At 47.4% G+C, this 18956-nt stretch overlaps 1 protein-coding gene across 1 annotated transcript in view; it reads right to left on the reverse strand.

Annotated features, from left to right (window-relative positions):
• Positions 1-1603: 1603 nt before the first annotated feature.
• LOC132469976 (carbonic anhydrase-related protein 10-like) overlaps positions 1604-18956 on the reverse strand; it is a 34226-nt gene continuing 16873 nt past the window's right edge. The window contains 5 exon segments of the mRNA XM_060068125.1: positions 1604-1905; positions 3947-4101; positions 5993-6065; positions 6731-6826; positions 10418-10603. Coding sequence (XP_059924108.1) covers positions 1747-1905; positions 3947-4101; positions 5993-6065; positions 6731-6826; positions 10418-10603 — 669 coding nt within the window. The 3' untranslated portion in view covers positions 1604-1746.

Consider the following 18956-nt stretch of genomic DNA (forward strand, 5'->3'; position numbering starts at 1 on the left):
TGGTGGTAACAGCTAGTGAGTGGACACACACACACACACACACACACACACACACACACACACACACACACACACACACACACACACACACACACACACACACACACACACACACACACACACACACACACACACACACACACACACACACACACATGGACAAACACATACACCAACACATGTACACAAACACAAACACACACACAAACACACACATGGATAAAGACAAACACACACATACATGTGTGCACAAACACATACACCCATGTATGCAAATATACACACACACACACGTACAAAAATGCACCCACGCATGCACACAAAAAAGAATAACACACACATGCAGCAACACTCAAATAAAAATAGACAAACACACACCTAAGCAAAATGCAGGTTATATTCAGAAAGACACACACACACACACACACACACACACACACACACACACACACACACACACACACACACACACACACACACACACACACACACACACACACACACACACACAGACTTTCTGTGCTTTATGTCTCACTTCCTCCTATAGTCCCCTTCTTTCAAATCTACCTTTGCTAATGTGTTTTTTTTCAAACACCCACACATGCACCCCAAGCAAGACAAAGACATCAACACCAACACGCACACATAAAAACACACACACACACACACACACACACACACACACACACACACACACACACACACACACACACACACACACACACACACACACACACACACACACACACACACACACAAACAAATACACACACGCACACACACACACACACACACACACACACACACCTGACAGCTCCCGTTTCTTTTTGTCCACCTTTTTGACCGAACGCCCGCCCTCTCCTCCTAAACACTCTGTATCATTGCACCACCCACGTCAAACTCCACCACATCTGGTGCCTCCACCTCCCAGCGAACAAAACCATTACCCCCACAGCAGCACCAGCTGCCACAACACTACCACCTCCACCTCCACCTCCCCCACCCCCACCTCCATCTCCACCTCCCCCACCTCCACCTCCCCCACCTCCACCTCCCCCACCTCCACCTCCACCTCCCCCACCTCCATCTCCACCTCCCCCACCTCCACCTCCCCCACCACCTCCACCTCCACCTCCCCAACCACCTCCACCTCCACCTCCCCAACCACCTCCACCTCCCCAACCACCTCCACCTCCCCAACCACCTCCACCTCCCCAACCACCTCCACCTCCACCTCCCCCACCTCCCCAACCACCTCCCCCACCTCACCTCCCCCACCACCTCCACCTCCCCAACCTCCACCTCCACCTCCACCTCCACCTCCCCCACCTCCACCTCCCCAACCACCTCCACCTCCACCTCCCCAACCACCTCCACCTCCCCAACCACCTCCACCTCCCCAACCTCCACCTCCACCTCCACCTCCATCTCCCCCTCCACCTCCCCCCCCACCGGCTCACCTCTGTACTGGGGCCTGACGGCGCGGTTGTTGGGGCAGTGGGGGCCCTGCTCACCTCTGTACTGGGGCCTCACGGCGCGGTTGTTGGGGCAGTGGGGGCCCTGCTCACCTCTGTACTGGGGCCTGACGGCCGCGGTTGTTGGGGCAGTGGGGGCCCTGCTCACCTCTGTACTGGGGCCTGACGGCGCGGTTGTTGGGGCAGTGGGGGCCCTGCTCACCTCTGTACTGGGGCCTGACGGCGCGGTTGTTGGGGCAGTGGGGGCCCTGCTCACCTCTGTACTGGGGCCTCACGGCCCGGTTGTTGGGCAGTGGGGGCCCTGCTTGCTGAACTGGATGTTGGTGCGGATGCAGCGCTGCAGCAGCGGCTGAGTCGGCCGCGTGTTGTCGCTCATGCTCAGGAAGATCTTGTAGGGCTCGTGCTGGCTCAGCAGGCGCAGGGAGTGCATCTGGGGGGGGGGGGGGGGGGGGGGGGGGTCAGTCACGTTACGTCGCTTTATATCCCCTGTGGGCCGCGGTCGCCTGGCGGACATATCGGCTCTGAACGCCAGCTGGACGTGCGTTACGTTTCCCTCCAACGGCGTTCAGAAGCAAGATGGAGGCAGGATGAGTAAGGCCCGGTTTACGTTTTAGATTTTGGATAGATAAAACAGAAAGGAGAAGGGTCGTATACAAGTCAAACAAAGGGTTGTGTCTGCCAGGTGCGTGGATATCTCCCCTCTACCGTGCCATAGGAAGGGATTGAAACAGATCGGTACTGCTGGCTACTCTCTCCCACACACATGTGAACAGCGGAGCGGGGACTCAGTGACTCAGTGTGAACTCACTAACTGAGCTCTTCTGGGCTGGCTCTCATTGTACGGGCCCTGGCAAGATATATATTATTACAAACGGTTAGCCTCATATCATATTTTGGCCCAATTTGGAAAGATAACCTAACTCTACTTTCCTAACGCTCCTGATTAACTGTGCCTCATTGGCTTTACCCTAAGCCAATCTCGAGCTCTTTTACATTCCATAATCACTTTCTGCCTAAGTCATCTATTTGACTCAAGAATTAATAATAGATTAACCTCAAAATATCGCAATTATGCGATGAGACTGACGAAATATAACATTACATTATAAACATCCTGTGACAAACGCACAAGTCACTTAGCAACGTCCTCCGGGCTATTTTAATACCGGGGAAAATAAAAACCAAGATGACGCGAGTTAGGCGGCTGAGGAAACGTTGACGGTGAGTCCAGTTGTCAAGAAAGATAAGGAACAGAATCAACGTGTGGAAGTGAATCTCAGTCGGTGTAATTCTGTTAGGGTGACGCGGACGAGGATGTTAGAGACAACCCCTCCGGAGCCCGTCGAGGTCTCCTCAGGACAGTTGTCTGACAGCGTTACGGTGAGTCCACTCACGGCCACCCGCCTCCGTCTCGGTGATGAATGAGATCTCTATTCAGCGGCAGCGGCAGATAGGGAGAGACGCAGGCGTCAGAACCGCGGCTAATTGGATCTGTACGTCCTTTACTAATGGGAATCTGTGCGGTGGAAACCGCCAAACAAAAGCTCCACCGACGAAAGGCACGGAGAGAGAGAGAGAGGCGGGAGGGAAGGCCGGTGTGTGTGTGAGTGTGTCTGAGTCTGTGTGTGCTTAGATGGTCGTGTTTCAGCCGGATTTCAATTACACTCTCACGGTTGAGTGGGTTTGAGTTTCCAGTGCCGTGGTTGTTGGTGTTCTTGTAGTTAGATATTCATTCTTGCGTTCCTATAGGTTTATCATGTCTGCCTGTAAATGTGTAGTTTTATAGACGTTATGTAGTCTGTCAGTCTGCAGTGGAAGGCATCCAATTTACTTTTTACTTCATAGTTCAAAGACATTGGATACAATTTAGTTGAAATAACTACGTAAAACATAAGAGTTAGTGTCTAACTGCATCCAATAATAAGCATAAATGCTTATTATTTTGGATTTAGAATAACCTAACTTAACATTACTGCAATAATAGCAACCTTCTCTTAATATGTTAATCTTTGGATGTCTTCCTAATTTGTGATTCAAGGCTTTATGCTGCAGGAAATTTCAAATTACAAATCAGTCACGCACGCTCGAACACACAAACACACAACACACACACACACAAACATACACACACAGACAGACAGACAAACAAAAACAAACACAGACAGACAGACAGACAGACAGACAGACAGACAGACAGACAGACAGACAGACAGACAGACAGACAGACAGACGGATAGATAAGACACACAAACAGACACACAAACACAGACAGACAGACAGACAGACACACAAACACAAAAAAACACACACACAAACACACACACACATACACACACACATACACACACACACACACACACACACACACATAGACAAACAAACAAACAGACAGACAGACAGAAACACAACACCCACACACACACACACACACACACACACACACACACACACACACACACACACACACACACCTGCATCTGCGTGATGTAGATGGGCTTGTTGATGAGGATCCAGGTGGCGGTCTCGTAGCAGGGCGGGATGGTGACGGAGCCCTCGTAGGTGATGTAGCGCGTGGTGTCCGGGTACAGGTCCCCCATGTTCAGCCCCATCAGGAGGAAAGCATCATCTGGAGCGCACACACACACACACACACACATGCACACATGCACACACACACACAGACACACACGCACACGCACGCACACGCACACACACACACGCACACGCACGCACGCACACGCACACGCACACGCACACGCACACAGAACAGAACAGCGATACAGGAGACACACATTGGTCTGTGTTAGTGTGCGTGTCCACGTGAGTCACGGCGGACAGGAGGCAAATCAAAGAACAGTGAGGGTGCGTGTGAGTACGTGCGCGCAGTGCATGTGCGCGGGGGCTGCATGTGTGCATTATATTCTCGTTATGCTGGTAATCATTAAAACGTGGATGTGTGCAGTGTGCAGCGAGTCCCACTGCTTTTGATCACAGATGCTGTGTGATCGGCGGAATGGCCGCGAGCCTTAGAACACCGTGAAGAGGAAGCCATCCTCTAAAGGAGAGCGGCCTCACCGAGCCCAGAGCGAGCAGGGTGTGTGTGTGCGTGTGTGTGTCTTTGTTTGTGTGTGTGCGTGTGTTTGTGTGTGCACGCGTGTGTGTGTCTGTGTGTGTGTGTGCACGCATTGGTTGGTGTGCGTGTTTGTGTGTGCACGCGTGTGTGTGTCTGTGTGTGTGTGTGTGCACGCAGTGGTTGGTGTGTGTGTGTGTGTGCATGTTTATGTGTGTGTTTCTACTATGTGCTTGTGTGTGCATGTCTGTGTGTGTGTGTGTTGGAGTGTGTTTATGGACGTGTGTGCATGTGTGTGTGCGTGCATGCGTGCACGTGTGTGTTTATGTATGTTTGCGTGCATGCGCGCATGTTTGTGTTTGTGTGTGTGTGTGTGTGTGTGTGTGTGTGTGTGTGTGTGTGTGTGTGTGTGTGTGTGTGTGTGCGTGTGCGTGTGCGTGTGCGCGTGTGCGTGTTCCCTGCCGGCACATGCAGAACAGTAAACTGGAACAGCTGCTCTAAAGGATGGACGTAATGAATAGAGGAGGTGAGACCCCAGTGGGATGTCTGTATGGAGCTGGAGCAGCACTGAGCTAAAGTTATCCCCTGACCGGTTTGTGTGGGAACACTCGTCTTAATCACAATATCACAAATGAAATGACCTTCTTTACTTTATGAGAAGTAAATGAAACAGGCCTTTGTACACAGCCTTTCTGCACCTCGCTCCCTCCCTCGGTCCGACTGAAAGGAGTTACGTGAGCTCGCGATCGCATTGCCGCTACAGCCGATAAGTCTGGGAAGGGCGGTCATGTCAACAGCCTGACTATATTGTGCAGAACCGTCTAGCGCCTAGTGACAATGCCATGACGCCGTCACCCCCTTCTCCTTTTGCTCTGTTTACATCAGATCCAAGGCCTTTGATGATTGAGTCCACAATGGGAGAGTTTTCCTATAGGGGTCCGGTGCACTCATTGTCTCTCTGAAGACGCGTTAAGGCTGCCACTGGCTCCATCGTGCTCCATCGAACCGAATGCTTTGCGGCCGCTGTGAGGTTTCTTCTTAGTAATAACATTTCATCATCGACTCACAGGTACACAGGGCTGTGATAAAAATAACACTTTTTGTGTTGGCCTGTGTGTCTGTGTGAGAGAGAGATGCTGACGTTCTTGCTTGCGCAATGGCGAGAACAACAATGACATGAGCATTAAGAAGAGCACTTATTTATTATTACAAGAAGAGTGAAATGTGGGGGACACAGAGACAGCCTTGGTTACTAAAGTAGTTCGTTTTGAACCATGAACCTTTACAAAGTAAGACTCAGACACCATGGCTCTTGAAGCATATGAAGCAGAATGATATCTTCTAAAGTCAGAACAGTTAAAGTCAACAGTAGCAGCCAGAAGTTGGTATTTCCAAACTCTTTCTCGAATATTTGGAAGGAGAAAGGAAGGGGCAGAATGCATCTTACGTTTGTAGTTGATTCTGGTGATGGTGTCTCGGTTCAGCATTCGATTAAGGAAAATATTGGGGTTCTCCGACAGCTAAGAGATGAGGCAGAGATACAGTGGTTATTCACACAAACCCACACAAACGCAAACAGACCCACACAGTACACACAGACACCAAAGCACGGCGGCGCTGTAATACATCACAGAGGAACGACGCTTTGGTGTTAAGTGAAACGTGATGTCGGTGTCTGCTCCTCAGAGTTTATTGCGTTAGGAGAAAGCACTTTTAATGTAAAACTAAGTGGAGGATCCCTCACTGTCGGAGTGGAAGCGGGCAAATTGTCCGGGCAGTGCAAAGGGCTCGGAACAGATGCAATCATCACAGGTTAATCATCTCTCCCCCCCCTAACCCCATATTCAGCCAGATTCAAAATAGCTTTATTAGTAGGAGGAAAAATAACATAGCCAAAGCAATATTTGGATCCAACAAAGTATAAAAGAACAAGGCACCAAATAAAGTACAAATAAAGTTAATATATAATGTAATTATACTATATTAAATACTTAAGTATAATGTAATAGGATGTAGGTAGTATGTACAATCCACACAGATGTTAATAAGGGCAGGACAACTTTTAAAAGGTATTACACTAGGTACCACCTTGACCTTCTATCAGAGTTTAGCAACCCCCCCACACACACATACACACACACACACACACACACACACACACACACACACACACACACACACTGACCTTGATGAAGATGGTTACCACGGCGATACCGTGCGGGCTCCGGACCGCCTCGCTGTAGTTGGCGTACAGGTCCTGGTTGTAATGGATAAGCTGGACCTGCACACACGCTCGCACACACACACACACACACACACACGCACACACACGCACACACACACACACACACGCACACGCACACACACGCACGCACACACGCACGCACGCACGCACACGCACACACGCACGCACACGCACACGCACACACGCACACACGCACGCACACGCACACGCACACACGCACACACGCACGCACACGCACACGCACACAGGGGTAGGATATAGGACAGGACATAAGAGGGAAGGACAAGGCAGAATAACATCCCAAATGTTTCTGTCGTTCCATCAACACAAGCAAGCACGGCCAGTCTCTCTCTCTCTCTCTCCCTCTCCCTCTCCCTCTCTCTCTCTCTCTCTCTCTCTCTCTCTCTCTCTCTCCTCTCTCTCTCTCTCTCTGGCTCTCTCTGGCTCTCTCTCTCTCTCTCCCTCACTCACACTCTCTCTCTCTCTCTCTCTCTCTCTCTCTCTCTCTCTCTCTCTCTCTGGCTCTCTCTCTATCTATCTGGCTCTCTCTCTCTCTCTCTCTCTCTCTCTCTCTCTCTCTCTCTCTCTGGCTCTCTCTCTATCTATCTGGCTCTCTCTCTCTCTCTCTCTCTCTCTCTCTCCCTCTCTCTCTCTCTCTCTCCCTCTCTCACTCTCTCTCTCCCTCTCTCACACTCTCTCCATTTATCTTGATCTCTCTCTCTCTCTCTCTCTCTCTCTCTCTCTCTCTCTCTCCCTATCTCACGCTCTCTCTCCCTCTCTGAAGATAGGGTTTGATTACAACACAACAGTGCATATATTAGGGTTGACTGCTTTTTGAAGAATAAACCAAGCAAAATAAAAGATAAAAGTACATGGTAAACAGGAGGTAAGTCCAAAAATAAGGAGCTCGAAAACACTCCAGGTGTGTGTGTGTGTGTGTGTGTGTGTGTGTGTGTGTGTGTGTGTGTGTGTGTGTGTGTGTGTGTGTGTGTGTGTGTGTGTGTGTGCGTGCGTGCGTGTGTCACTATGTATGTAAGTGTGTGTGTGTATGTTTCTGTTACTAGGCGGAAGTCAAGGTGAAAACAATGTCAGCGCATACAAAATGACAAAACAATCAGGTTACTTTCTTTGTGCTTCATAGTGAGAGACAGGCTTTGATTCGATTGGTTATACCTGATGAGCTGAAAGCATCATAGCCGATGACATGCGAGAGAGACAGAGCGAGAGAAAGGGAGGGAGAGAGACGCAGAATGGAATAGAAGGAGCGAGAGCTATGATGTGAATTAGAGGGAATGAAAACATGAGTGTACGTGTGTGTGTGTATGTGTGTGTGTTTGTTTGTGTATGCATGTGTGTGTGAGTGCATGGGTGTATGTGTGTGTGTGTGTGTGCGTGTGCGTGAGTGCACCCATGTGCCATCTATTCAGTTATCCCCTATCACTAGTGAATTATAACGCTGTCATTAATCATCATGAACTTGTCTGTTTGTCTGTCAGCCGGAGAACGTTTATCCTATTTGAATATTAGGAGGCCTTTTAACTGAGGCCCCGTCCACACGAAGCCGATTTCATGGCGAAACCGCAAAGGTCTTGTACGGTTCGGCCTTCCGTCCACACGAAGCCAGCGAATCCGCTGACCGAAACCGCAAACTTCTGAAACCACCCTCGGAGGTGGTTTCAAATCTATCCGGGTTCGTTTTGGTTTCGTGTGGACGCCTGAAACCGACTGAAACCGCAAACCATGACATCATCGCCCCACCCCTCGACCTCCTAGCCAATGGCTCTTAAGCCCGCGGAGTCTCAGAAATCACAACAAAAAAGATGATGGCGGACTACAAGCTTGTAATCGTTCTGCAGCATATCATGTCCCTTGTTGGGTTGCTAAGCCATTATTTATTGAGAATCTAGTTCGCCATCGTAGAAGAGCTGTTTGTTTGTGTTGTTAGTGGTTCGGGGGGCAGCCTTTATGCGCATGCTCGCCTCTTCTTCTTCTGGATTTGTGTACCAGAAGCAGCGCCCCTTATGGGCCTGGAATGTTTACTACAGCGTTTCTACAGATCTATCCGGTTTCGCTTGGCTTCGTCTTTACGGAGATACTTAGAAACCGGATAGATCGAAACCGTAACGGTTTCGCCCGTTTCGGCTTCGTGTGGACGGGGCCTGAGACTGTGTGCACCTGGCTGTGTGCGTGTGTGCGTGTGCGTGTGTGTGTGTGAAAGGAATAATGAAGGCCTCTATTAGTAATAGGTGTGTGGGGGTGCGTTAAGGTAAAGACAGCGTTGAGTTGTTTGGGCAGATGATGACGTCAAAGAATACTAAGCCAGCGGTCTATTCAATATTCGGTCCGAGATGCGTGAAATGCACATGTTGGCCTCGTGGTTCAGTCCTAATTGTGATGCGTTATTCAGGGTTGGGACCCCTTTTGCGAGCAAAGAATTAATACACCTCATAATGTTGATTTATTTTTCTCGCCACATAATTCCACCATGAATTGCGGCGGACCTTCGCTTTAGCGGTTGCCATGGCAGCGACTTCACCATTAGTTCCCTACATTGTGCATTAAAACTAATGCCTAGAACGAGCAGCACCCCCACACACACACACACACACACACACACACACACACACACACACACACACACACACACACACTAAACAACATTCCATGTGCACGCACGGACACATTTGCCTAAGACAGGGGGCCAAAATCAGCGCCACGTTGATCCATAAAAACGTCACCTGGTACGTTTCTCATCTCATCCTCATCTCATGATGACCAAAGTGCAGTGTTGCCGAAGCAAGATAGATTGAATCAGAAATGGTTTGAGTTGTGCAAAAGGAAGGTTTATGTGGAGCGGCATAGTGTGGACTGTTTCTGGCTGTTCCAGCCCGTTCCCTTCGTTATCCGCCGGAGCAGGCAGGGCGATCCCGCCGTCGTACCGCTCTATATTAAGACCTGGATCACGAGCGCCCGGGCAGCTTGAGGAGCCAGTTTAGGAAGCCGCCACGCTGCCAGCAGTGATGTGTCCCCGATCAGATCCACGAAGCAGGCTTGAGGTCTAACCGAATAAAGTCATGATCGAATATATAAAAATATCAACGCAGGACCACCTAATATTGGTTTTTAAAAATGTATTTTGTTCAATTGCGTTCAGTTTCTTTAAGAAGGAACATAAGAGCTGCAGCTTACACCCACACATACTCCTTATGTTGTGCCACCTGAGTCATTTTACATGCAAAGTGATTTAAGTGCACAATTATTCAAGAAAAGTAGCGATAATTACCGCTTTTCGAGCAAATCGGGTTATGAACGTTATATCGAGCGCGGACCACAAGGATGTTTGGATTTAAGTACATCGAGCACAGGAAGACGGACCACCTTACCCCCGTCATGTTGAAAGAGGACATCAACATCACGTTCCTCTAGGACCAAATGCATGTGTGTGTTGTGTTGTGTCGTGTTGTGTTGTTCTACGTTGTGTTGTGTTGTGTTGTTTTGTGCGGTGTTGAACGGACACGGTGTGTTTAGAAGGAGATGGAGGCCGTTTGTTCAGAGAGGTCGATGAAAAGGAAACGGGAGCCGGTCAGGTGAGTGTGTGCGTGCGTTTGCGTGTGTGTGACCCCTGACCTCTCCGGGGAAGCCCTGTCCGTTGAGGAGGTGCTCGGAGCCCTGGTAGTCCTCGCTCCCGAAGTGCAGGCGCACCTCCTCCAGCCGGTAGCTGTACCCCAGAGGGCCCCCCGAGATGTTGACCAGGTGGGCCTTGTCCGGCCGCAGGGAGACGTGCTTCCCCGTGTTGTACATGGTGCCCCCCAGCTAGGGGGAGGGAGGGAGGGAGAGAGAGAGAGAGAGAGAGAGAGAGAGAGAGAGAGAGAGAGAGAGAGAGAGAGAGAGAGAGAGAGAGAGAGAGAGAGAGAGAGAGAGAGAGAGAGAGAGAGAGAGAGAGAGAGAGAGAGAGAGAGAGAGAGAGAGAGAGAGAGAGAGAGAGAGAGAGAGAGAGAGAGAGAGAGAGAGAGAGAGAGCATTAGTCAAACATCCCTTCACAGAAATAAACCAAGACATTACAAAGAAATTAAAGCCAACCAAATAATAATAATAATAATAATCGTAATAAATGACTCCCTCTTTTTTCACTGTTCATAGGACCCCAGCCTTGGCCCAGAAGAGGCTGACAGCCTCCACACGGACCGCTTCAGTGCAGAATGCAGTTACCACAGCAGCCGTGAGTGGTCCCTTCAGAACCCGGACCTGGTCAAGGTCCCCCCGCTCCCTTAAGCTCAATGCTCCCGGGCAGCCATTTGCTAGTTCAACTGATCCACAAATTCAATTCATATCAAATCTCATCATCTCACCAACCTTAAAGGTGCCACTGAGCTCGCCTCACGACAAAAACAACAGTGCTAGGATCCAAGTGTGCCAAGGCCACATTTAATATATCCCACATTTCATTACGATGCGTGTTCAAATAGGTTTGTGGAGAAATCACTCCCAATTGTAGTCTTTAATTACAGAAGCAGTTTGTTATTGTCGACCTGTGAGACTCCATTTCCCACGATCCTCAGATCTCATTACACTCTGAAAGAGCAACGCATAGGTTAGCATCGAGGCTAATTAATGTAGAGAAATCTGTCAGATATCCAGCATATTTTAATAATGGTTTTGGATTTAGCCGTGACAGCGATTAAACGTTCTTTAATTATATCCATGGCACGCTTGGTCCTCTATAGTTTGTGGTCCGTAACGAATTGCAACGTATTGCAACACAATACATCGTCTAACATAATTTTTTTCACATTCTGACAGAAAATCGTAAACTTTGCACCTTTAGAATCAGTGTAGGTAAGAGACCTCCAGCGAGGCTCACAGTGAGAAGGACACATCACGCCAAGCTCCTGCCCACAACCCTTCTATCGCTTAAATAAATTCTTTACTTCAACTTTGACTTTAAAATCAATGATGGGGATTTTCTCTAGCATGCTAGCAGAAACGCTAGTGAAAAAAAAAAGGGTACACTTGAAAAATCTATTTTCTGAAACATTGTTATTGTTCAGAAGTTGAGAGAGACAACAGCCACTGCCTCTCCGAGCTTGAGAAGCTACGACAGAAATCCCACCAACTCTAGGACAGAGGAAGAATGGACAAGGTGCTTTTAAATAACTTGGATTCCACAGGTCACTGACGTCTTCAACCCAACCCTGCCCCAGGCGATTGATCAAGCACACCGAAACTGATAAGCCCGGTATCATCCTCTTATGATAAGCCCACTACTGCTGTATCCTGATCGCCAAGCCCCTACTTCAAGGTGCGTGGAAAGCAAATTCATCCCGCCTAAACGGTTTCCCCCCTGGAGAGGTGAGCTGAGCAGCGCTCCGGGAGAACTCTGCAAAGGAATGAGATCTGAGCTCTGGCAAGAAGGCATGGACAGTTTAGGAATGAATCCTGCGGTTACACAGGTCAACGTTTCAGGGAGAGAAGAAGACCTTTGAGTTGGCGAGGAAGCAGAGTGGTTCTCTTCAGACTCTGCTTTCTGTTTTATAGAAGTGAATAAGAATTGAAGGAGTTTTGAGACGGTTCTTTGTTATAGTTGCTTCCTAGCTTATGGAAAAGTTTATTGGCTTTTCCTGCTTGTTAACTTGTTTATATGATCTAGTAAGCTATTTTACTAATGCTTAATTGGGATATTTTCTTTGTGTTTTTTAAACGAGCCAATTTATGGATCATCAGCTATCGCAAGACTGTTTTGGAATCGAAGGAATCGAAAGGGTTTTGTTTTTCTTTGGATTTGCGAATGGCTGTTAAACGCAGCCTCAATCTTGGGTATGCAGAATAATATCTGCTTGAACATCAACCATTAACTTAGCCGAATATCTTTTCTTAGCTGTCATTTGGTTAAGTGTGACGTTACTGATACGTGTAATGATCTAGGTAATTTCTCAGCAACAGATTGCTTCCAAATCTCTTTTTATTTAAATTTGATTTCTATTTACTTATATATATTTAATTTTGATTATTTTTTAGGGTTTACCCATTCTGGTAGGTTGGTTGATATGCTGGAGAAGTGTTCTTAAGCAGTTCATCAGGAAGCATTTAGAGGCTTGGCATTACATGGCCTTGTTTCCTATATCAGTTAAACAACAGATTCCCTTCCTCACACTGGTATTACCTCCTGCTTGTTCATCCATTTAGAGGGAGTAGGCAGTTTCTGATTGGCTTCAACGAATAATGGTAACCCGATAGGAAATCTGTTGTTTGAACCTTTTTGTGCACGTGATTCAGATTCAGATTCAGCTTTGTCGGCCTGGTTTGCATAACAAACAAAGAATTTGACTTCGGTTAACCCTTTGCTCTCAAAGTACAACACTGACCAATATATAAAAAAGAAAACACAAAACAGAAAGAACAGTACGAAATAGAAATATACTGTTAAGTATCCGGATGAATCAAACACAGACCGAAGGAGATCAGGGAGAGAGAGTAAACCCTGTAGGAGGACGGCCCTGTGGTTGGGATACCCTGTTGAGAGCCCGCCAATAAAGGATGAAACATCGCGTCTTGGCTCTGTGGTCTATTTTGGATAAAGGACTTTATAACTGCATTTTGAATTGAATCATCCTCTTCGTTTGGCGAACTACTGAGGTGTAAACAAGAGGGCTAAATCAAGAATGATCTTCCCCTACAACACTCTTGTCCGACCAAATTCTGATTGCTAGGACAATCGCCGGTGGCTCAAGAGCCTCTTAATCCATTGTTGTACTGGGGTGAGGAGAGGGTGAGGTTTTTGAGTGTTAGCATCAATAACATTGATTATATAAATCAAATAGTATTCTAATATGTTGAACTCAACCGTCCGTCCACTTTTGTGTTGAATGCTCGACAGGCTTTTTGAGTGTTTGAACATTTCATAATCGTCGGCCTGGCACGCATCGCAGCCCCGTTCAACGCGACCGATTACAGTAAACGCAGAACAAGACCTCAAATAGAAGATTGGATCCGGGAACCCACCGGCCTCCTCCAGACAGCAGCCAGGCCCAGGTGATATTTAGGCTACCAGGTAGACTGCACTGTGCGCAGTAGTCGTGTCATAGGGTACCATAGTCAGTCCGGTAGAGGGGAAGCAGGCGTTGAAGTAGCGTTCTTCATACTTCTGCAGAAGACCCCGATCATACATGAAGAAACATGGAACTAACATAATACAACTTAACGGTTGTTACAGCAGTGCAACGTTGAGTATAGCTAGCAACAAGGCTTATGGCCGGCCCATGGGCTAACGTAACCTAGCGCTAACGTAACCTAACCTTCGGCAGCCTCCCCTTCCCCCCGTGCAGATTATGAATGGTTATCAGAGAATACCACCGACTACAACGTCCAAACATGCATCTATACACACCACGCACACAATGCCTCTTGGCTTTCATTCTTTAGCATTGTCTCCAGCGCTGCCATGCGAGGAAAAACAACATCCATCAACCATCAACCATCAACCAAAGCAAATTAAAAAATCGAGTGGTTAGAATTTCAGTCCACCATGACTAGAGCCCTATTATTGTCATTATTAATATTTGTTTATGTTTTTTATTAATGTATTTATATTGTTATTATTATCACTATTTAAAAAAGGAGGACGCTGACATTTAAAGATTGACAACTTCTCACACGTTAAAACCGAAATTTATAGTTCAGAAAGGGGGTTTATGTCTTAATTGACACACATTGCGTTGTGTCACACTTTATTTCACAACTTTCTACTTCTCTAAACTTTTACTTTTATTTTTACATGTTCCATGTAGTGTTATGTTAAAAAAAAATTCAGGGCTCAGTGTTTGCTGACAAAAGCTGCTTTTCAATTAATACTAGAGGTCTGAATTGGCCTTGAAAAAGACTATTATCTATATTTTTATTCAGGTAACACTTAGATATAGCAGCATAGCAGGAGACAGATCTTCAACAAGTAGAATTCGTCAGGTAACAGAATAAAACATCCAAGCCATTGGCTGCTTCGGCAGATGGCTCATGTACCAAGGGTGTTGAGATTTTGATGAAACGCAAACTAAATTACAGTGCAGACGACAGAGAGGCTGGCATATTGTGGTACATTTTAACAAGGTTAGAAAACAGTTTTTTTGTGAATGTTGATGCAGCCCCTATTTATGAGCCAACCTTCTTCCCAAGGATCACCAAAGAACTACCGTTGCTGAGAGATTATTTTTTTCTCACTGGTTCAGATACAAATACAATTTTGTAAAGTAGTTTAGAGGTAGAAAATATCTCGGTATCTTGGTGCCCACCGGGACGGGGATTTGCATTGCCACGACAACCCGTCTTCCCGCTTAAAGGTCTTGAACCGATGATATGCTTGTCTTGAGTCGAAGACACAACAACACTTTCAGTGCCAAATTCATTATAGCCGACCATAAAATGGGATTGATTCGTTTAAAACACATTTTATATATTTTGGTTGTTTCAGACAGACCGTGACACACACAGTGATATCTGCAATGATCAATTTAGTTTGACGTCTTTTTTTGCTTCCTAATCTCAATAGCTCACGGAGAGACGATTCATTACAGTTAGTTTGTTTAAAGGTCCCATGGCATGCTACTTTATGGATGCTTTAATATCGATATTAGTAGGCCCCAAACACAGTATTTGAAGACGTTCAAATACTGTGATTCAGCCGTGGTGCAGAGTTACAGCCACTACGAGCCAGTCGCACATTGAGCTTTCCCCAAACGCGCCGTTTCGGTGTCTGTAGCTTTAATGCAAATGAGGAGGAGCGAGGCGGGTCAAGGAGGAGGGTGGGGGTGTGGCCCTGAGCAGCTTGCGGCCACGGTACCTTGCGCTCTGTTTACAGTGGATGCTTCACAATGGCGAGGCCGTGTTCTGTAAATATTCTAGATTATATTCATCATATTATACATAGATATCTATATCATATAATTATCACGGCCAAAAGCTGTGTGAGCCTCCAGACGATATTATGAATCTCAAACGACTGCGTCGGGTTCTCCGACGTCTCTGGTTTCTTCCACTGAGTTAACCCCCACTACGAGTCTCGTTGTGGTAATACCAGAGACGAGAGTCCGACGTGTTATGCGCCATAACACCAACGGTTATCCAAATAACAAGGAAGTGTACAACACTTGCGTTACAGTCCTGGAGCTCTATATCTAAATAATATCATTTAATGCATAGATATCTTTATCATATAATAAATATTATCACGGCCAAAAGCTGTGTGCACCTCCAGACGATATTATGAATCACAAACGACTGCGTCGGGTTCTCCGACGTCTCTGTTGCTTCCACTTCCACATCAATCTGAGGTAGACTGAACCACGACATGGAGGAGAAAGGGATTGTTGACCGCGTCTGTCTCCCGCCGGAGCCTCGCTGCCGAGGGACCGCCGCCTCGGCAGCGGTCAGCGCTAAGGCACCACCGCCTCCTGCAGCGCCGAGGCGGTGGTCCCTCGGCAGCGGTCAGCGCTAAGGCACCACCGCCTCCTGCAGCGCCGAGGCGGTGGTCCCTCGGCAGCGGTCAGCGCTAAGGCACCACCGCCTCCTGCAGCGCCGAGGCGGTGGTCCCTCGGCAGCGGTCAGCGCTTAGGCACCTCCGCCTCCTGCAGCGCCGAGGCGGTGGTCCCTCGGCAGCGGTCAGCGCTAAGGCACCACCGCCTCCTGCAGCGCCGAGGCGGTGGTCCCTCGGCAGCGGTCAGCGCTAAGGCACCACCGCCTCCTGCAGCGCCGAGGCGGTGGTCCCTCGGCAGCGGGCAGCGCTAAGGCACCACCGCCTCCTGCAGCGCCGAGGCGGTGGTCCCTCGGCAGCGGGCAGCGGGGCTCAAGCGGGAGACATCCGCCGCCAACAATCCCTTTCTCCTCCATGTCGTGGTTCATGTTCTTGAGGGAGTCAAAGCCAAAGTTCCTTTCCCCCAATTCCTTCTCAACCATGGCTGAGATAACCCCCCACTACGAGTCTCTTTGTGTAAGTACTAGGGGTGTAACGGTACATGTATTTGTATTGAACCGTTTCGGTACGGGGTGCTCGGTTCGGTGCGGAGGCGTACCGAACGAGTTTCCATACGGACATATTAAGTAGAGGACCGCATGTGTGGAACATGCTGCGGCGGCACGTGCACAGTCGCGCACACCGTAGCCGTGTTCGAAACCGTTCCCTATTCACTCACTCACTATTCCCTATACAGTGTTCATGATATAGTGCACTATTTAGGGAACGAACTAACGAGACATTTCCAAACGTCATTTGCGTCAGTAAATGCGCCGGGTATTTGTGTGACGCAGACAGATGCACCCACGTCATGTAAACAAACCGGGCACTCTCGAGGAAAGCTGGAGGTTGTATTGATGTAGAATGTTACATTTCCTTGTTCAAGTATTTTTTTATTAATTTTGAATGTTCAATATTCTATGTTAAATCCCAAATAAATTGTTGACATTTCTAAACGAAAGCCGGAGACTCCATCATTAAATGTATTCGTTTTCGCGGTTATTCAGCTTCTTCTTCTCCTCCGGAAAAACACGACCGCATTGCATTGTGGTATACAGGAGTAACATGTAGGGTACATCGTATGTACACTCTAATTTGGGGTATTATTATCCTGCAGATAATGTGGATAAGCAGATTTTTCTGGCAAAAAAACATAAAGATTGAGTGAAAGTCATCAGGGCTAAAGATTGGGGGGGGGAGTAAAAATTAATCTGAGCAACAACTTGAAACTGTTTAGTGTTGCAATTGTTCATTGTTGCACATTAGATAATATATTTTTTGAGCCAACGTTATTTATTTTTATTTCTACATTTCAGAATCTTCATATTTTTGAGCAGAATTCTAGCTTTGTATTGTCTAATGTTCCTATTGTAAAAAGCACAAAAGTGTGTTATGAACAACTTGAAGCACATGTTATGAAGCACATTTATATTATTTAGCATTTTGATTTCTTACTGTACCGAAAATGAACCGAACCGTGACCTCAAAACCGAGGTACGTACCGAACCGAGATTTTTGTGTACCGTTACACCCCTAGTAAATACCGTAAAAGAGAGTCCGACGTGTTATGCGCCATAACACCAACAGCAGAACGGTTATCCAAATAACAAAGAAGTGTACAACACTTGCGTTACAGTGTGTGTAATCACACAAACACACACACAGACACACACACACACACACACACACACACACCCAACGAAAGTTCTAGCTACTGGGGGAGCATAGGTAGGCTAGGGGAACTCATATTTATGTTAAAACAATTTCCGTGCCATGGGATCTTTAAACAATGGAAAATGTTCCACTCTTCAAGACCAAGCTCCTTGATATTAGGAACTGAACATTGATATCAGTGATCTAATAGTGGCAAATATTATCCAATGTCAAGTCTTTACACCAAGACTAATCCGAACAAAATGTATCCTATTTCAACAAGCTATTTTGTTCTGCAAGAGAATATCGTAAAAAGTAACATTATCACCTTGGTGCGCTTCTATCCTGCGCTTTATTACCCTTTTGAAATAGGCTTATATAGTTATAGGAACGAACGAATAATAAAGAAACAAGCTGTTGGAAACTATTGCCTAGATGTATAACTATATGCGTCTCATACACCAGAACTCACAAACTATTGCATTTGTATGTGTCTGTATTCCCAAAGATTGAGAGACCGATGCTCTCCGGACACTAACCAGGGCTAGCACTAACCAGGGCTAGCACTAACCAGGGCTAGCACTAACCAGGGCTAGCACTAACCAGGGCTAGCACTAACCAGGGCTAGCACTAACCAGGGCTAGCACTAACCAGGGCTAGCACTAACCAGGGCTAGCACTAACCAGCCCACTTGGATTTGGGGGCTCTGTGACGGTCCATCTCGGGACCATCGATCATGTCCACCTCAATCCCCCGGTCCAGCACGGCGCGTTTGAACCGGTAGTTGAAGCGCAAATCAGCGCTGCAGGGAACGGTTCGATGCGGCCAAAAGTGCCAATGGGAAAACGGCATCAGAGTCCACACCTCAGACAGACTCTTCCGAATCATTACACCTCTTTAAAGAGTTGAACTTTGTGGTTGTTTAGCGACTACAAAACCGCTTGGGACTATCCCCACTCATCATAGAACGTCTTCCAGAATAGATTGGATTCTTACATGTGCTTTATCATTTCC

This window comes from Gadus macrocephalus, chromosome 2 (genome assembly GCF_031168955.1).
Source record: "Gadus macrocephalus chromosome 2, ASM3116895v1".
NCBI lineage: Eukaryota > Metazoa > Chordata > Actinopteri > Gadiformes > Gadidae > Gadus > Gadus macrocephalus.